At 36.7% G+C, this 2,468-nt stretch overlaps 1 protein-coding gene across 1 annotated transcript in view; it reads right to left on the bottom strand.

The window, feature by feature from the left end:
• Nucleotides 1–1,927: 1,927 nt before the first annotated feature.
• Nucleotides 1,928–2,468, bottom strand: part of LOC111335763 (neuropeptide FF receptor 1-like) — a 2,042-nt gene continuing 1,501 nt past the window's right edge. The window contains exon 1 of the mRNA XM_022941760.2: nucleotides 1,928–2,468. This exon is cut by the window's right edge and continues 1,501 nt beyond it. Coding sequence (XP_022797495.2) covers nucleotides 2,398–2,468 — 71 coding nt within the window. The 3' untranslated portion in view covers nucleotides 1,928–2,397.

The raw sequence follows: 2,468 nt of genomic DNA, 5'->3' as shown, positions 1-2,468 counted from the left end.
CCGGTCTAGTCCCGCCCTGAATAAATGAGGCGCATTCTTCGAGCTAATAAAATTGTATTTTAGAATGCGCTTATGACAAATATTCTGGGAAAGTTTCAAACCTAATCGTCAGTTTCAGTACTGACGAGTGACAACAGATGCTTGAAGTAGACAAGAAAAGAAATATTTATGCGTTTATCAAAATTGGTGCGCACGACTTGAAACTTTTAAATGCATTCTTGCATAACAACTCTCAGCAGATTATGGAATATTTCTAGGTATTGAAAACGTTTATGGTCTTACCTAACAACTTATAGCCTGTGTATAGCCGCCCCATCAGGGGATGGGGCGGCTTTACGCAGGTTAAACATTCATGAACGTTTTCTTCGCTCCGACGAAGGGCTAACGCTCGAAACGTCAGCTTTTGTAATCATTACGGTGGCCAATTTACCATTTCAACTTTGTTGGTATATCCAAATTATTTCATTACTCCCACCGACGCAGCCCCAAACAGTTTCTTTCGAAACTATCAGCCTTTAAACAACTTAAACCTTCTTGCCAGTCGAGGGCAGTTAAAAGATTTTGTCTTTTTTTCTCTTTTTTGTTTATCTATAAAAGTGGCTTTAAATACTGACACGGCAACAGTGTTGTCGTAATAACATTATTACGTTTCTACCAGCGTTTATGTTTAAGCCCGAGGGGGATGGGGACCCCGAGAAAAAGTTTAGTTAAAATTCCAACCCTCAGGCCCTTAGAAATGAGTAAAAACAGATCAAAAGTTGAAAATGATATCCGTTAAATAAACAGATTTGTTGTGTTTGATACGTGACTGGTTAATATGATTTTCCAAGTTTTGAGAATTTTATTGCGTGTTTTCCAGGATGGCCCCATAGAGCACTTGTGATTTGACAGCATTCCTCCTTGAAAAAAAAAAACAATCTTCCCTATCCTGGGGCCCAGACTTTTAATCAAATTTCTGAGGGAAATAGAGATCAAGGGTTCCACGTATGCGAGAGGTCCCTTCTCCACCCTTGGGCTAAAAATTGATGGATGCATCACATGAAAATTGACAGTGGCAGCCCATAAATTTTACAACGACTTATAGATTCTATAAAACGTGTGCCGATCATTTCTTCCAGAAAACGTGCCCAATCCTTTCTATCAAAACAGTTTAAAATTTTTTTACATCGCACCTTTTAATGCCAAAAAAAAAATGAATATATGAAAAAACTTTCAGTTATTCGATATGCTAGCTATTTTAGTTATGAATTGAGTTCTCTGCGCTTAAGAATTGAACTGTCCCATGCGACGCCATGAAGAAGACTGCAGAGCTGTTTATTATTAAATCTTGGATTGAGAAGACCATTCACTTTATATTCCTTGATGACCACATTACGAAGTTAAGATGCAAATTTCATGTCTTGTTTTTCTTTTGATAGGGTCTAAACGTGAGTCTTTAAAAAGAATCCGAAAGCTGCCTAGGTAATCTTGCTTGTTTTTCACACTTTCAAGGAAAATAAAAAACATCATGATTTTTATTATCAACGTTATTATCATTGTTATAATCATTATTATTATTGTTATCATTATTATTGATATCTCTTTCATATATGATATGTTGTATGAGGCCCAGAGTTGATCTTACATCGAGATCGACCAAAGTGAGACGCATGCTTGCTCCGTAGCCGAGTGGCAATAATTTAAATGTTTTTTTTTTCTCTGTTTTTGTTTCATTGGTCCCAAGCCAATGTCGCACTAATGATCACATAACACTTTAAAACATACTTGGAAAGGATGCATCAATAAAACGAGGGCGAGAAAAAAAAAAAAACATTTACACTCCTATTATATTAGCCTTGTCGCGACCAATTTGTCTTGCCGACAATTCTGGGATCATTGTAAGCTTGAATGTTGAACTTAGCTAACTACACGATGTTGTCAAACAAAGGACGTTTGCAAAATATCAGTTTGTAATCACTGTGCTGATTTACGTAGATAAAATGAATTGCATGTAAATCAACAACTGTTTAGGAAGCGATTTATTACTTTTTATAAAATGCACACCAGATGAACATAAATAAACCGAAGGACAAGCCCAAGGGCATTCACGTCAACAATTCGTTTCGGAAAAATTCCGAAGTACATCGTGTAGCGCTGAAGGCTTTAATGTCTCCGAGATCATTCTTGTATCATTGATAGAGCATGCATTTTCAAATTTAATTAGAGGATTAAAACAGTGTTTGTGAGCATTTTCGAGTGGAAGTTCCTTTGCCATCCCAAGCATATCGAACAGGATAGTTGTGTAAAAGCATTGGTCGACTCGGTCCTGCTACATTTAGAGAAAATCATACAATTTACACTTCATAACATGGATGCTTTCTGATACGTTTTTTAGTAGATTGGAAAATATTTGTTGATTCATAATGCAGGCCCTATTGCTCTGTCACTTGTGTAATCCCGAAGTGCAAAAGATTTCGCAGGATCTGGGT

The sequence above is a fragment of the Stylophora pistillata genome, chromosome 5 (assembly GCF_964205215.1).
Source record: "Stylophora pistillata chromosome 5, jaStyPist1.2, whole genome shotgun sequence".
In the NCBI taxonomy this organism is placed as follows: Eukaryota; Metazoa; Cnidaria; class Anthozoa; order Scleractinia; family Pocilloporidae; genus Stylophora; species Stylophora pistillata.
The sequence above is the reverse complement of the archived record's forward strand: the minus strand, read 5'-3'. Positions and strand labels throughout refer to the sequence as shown.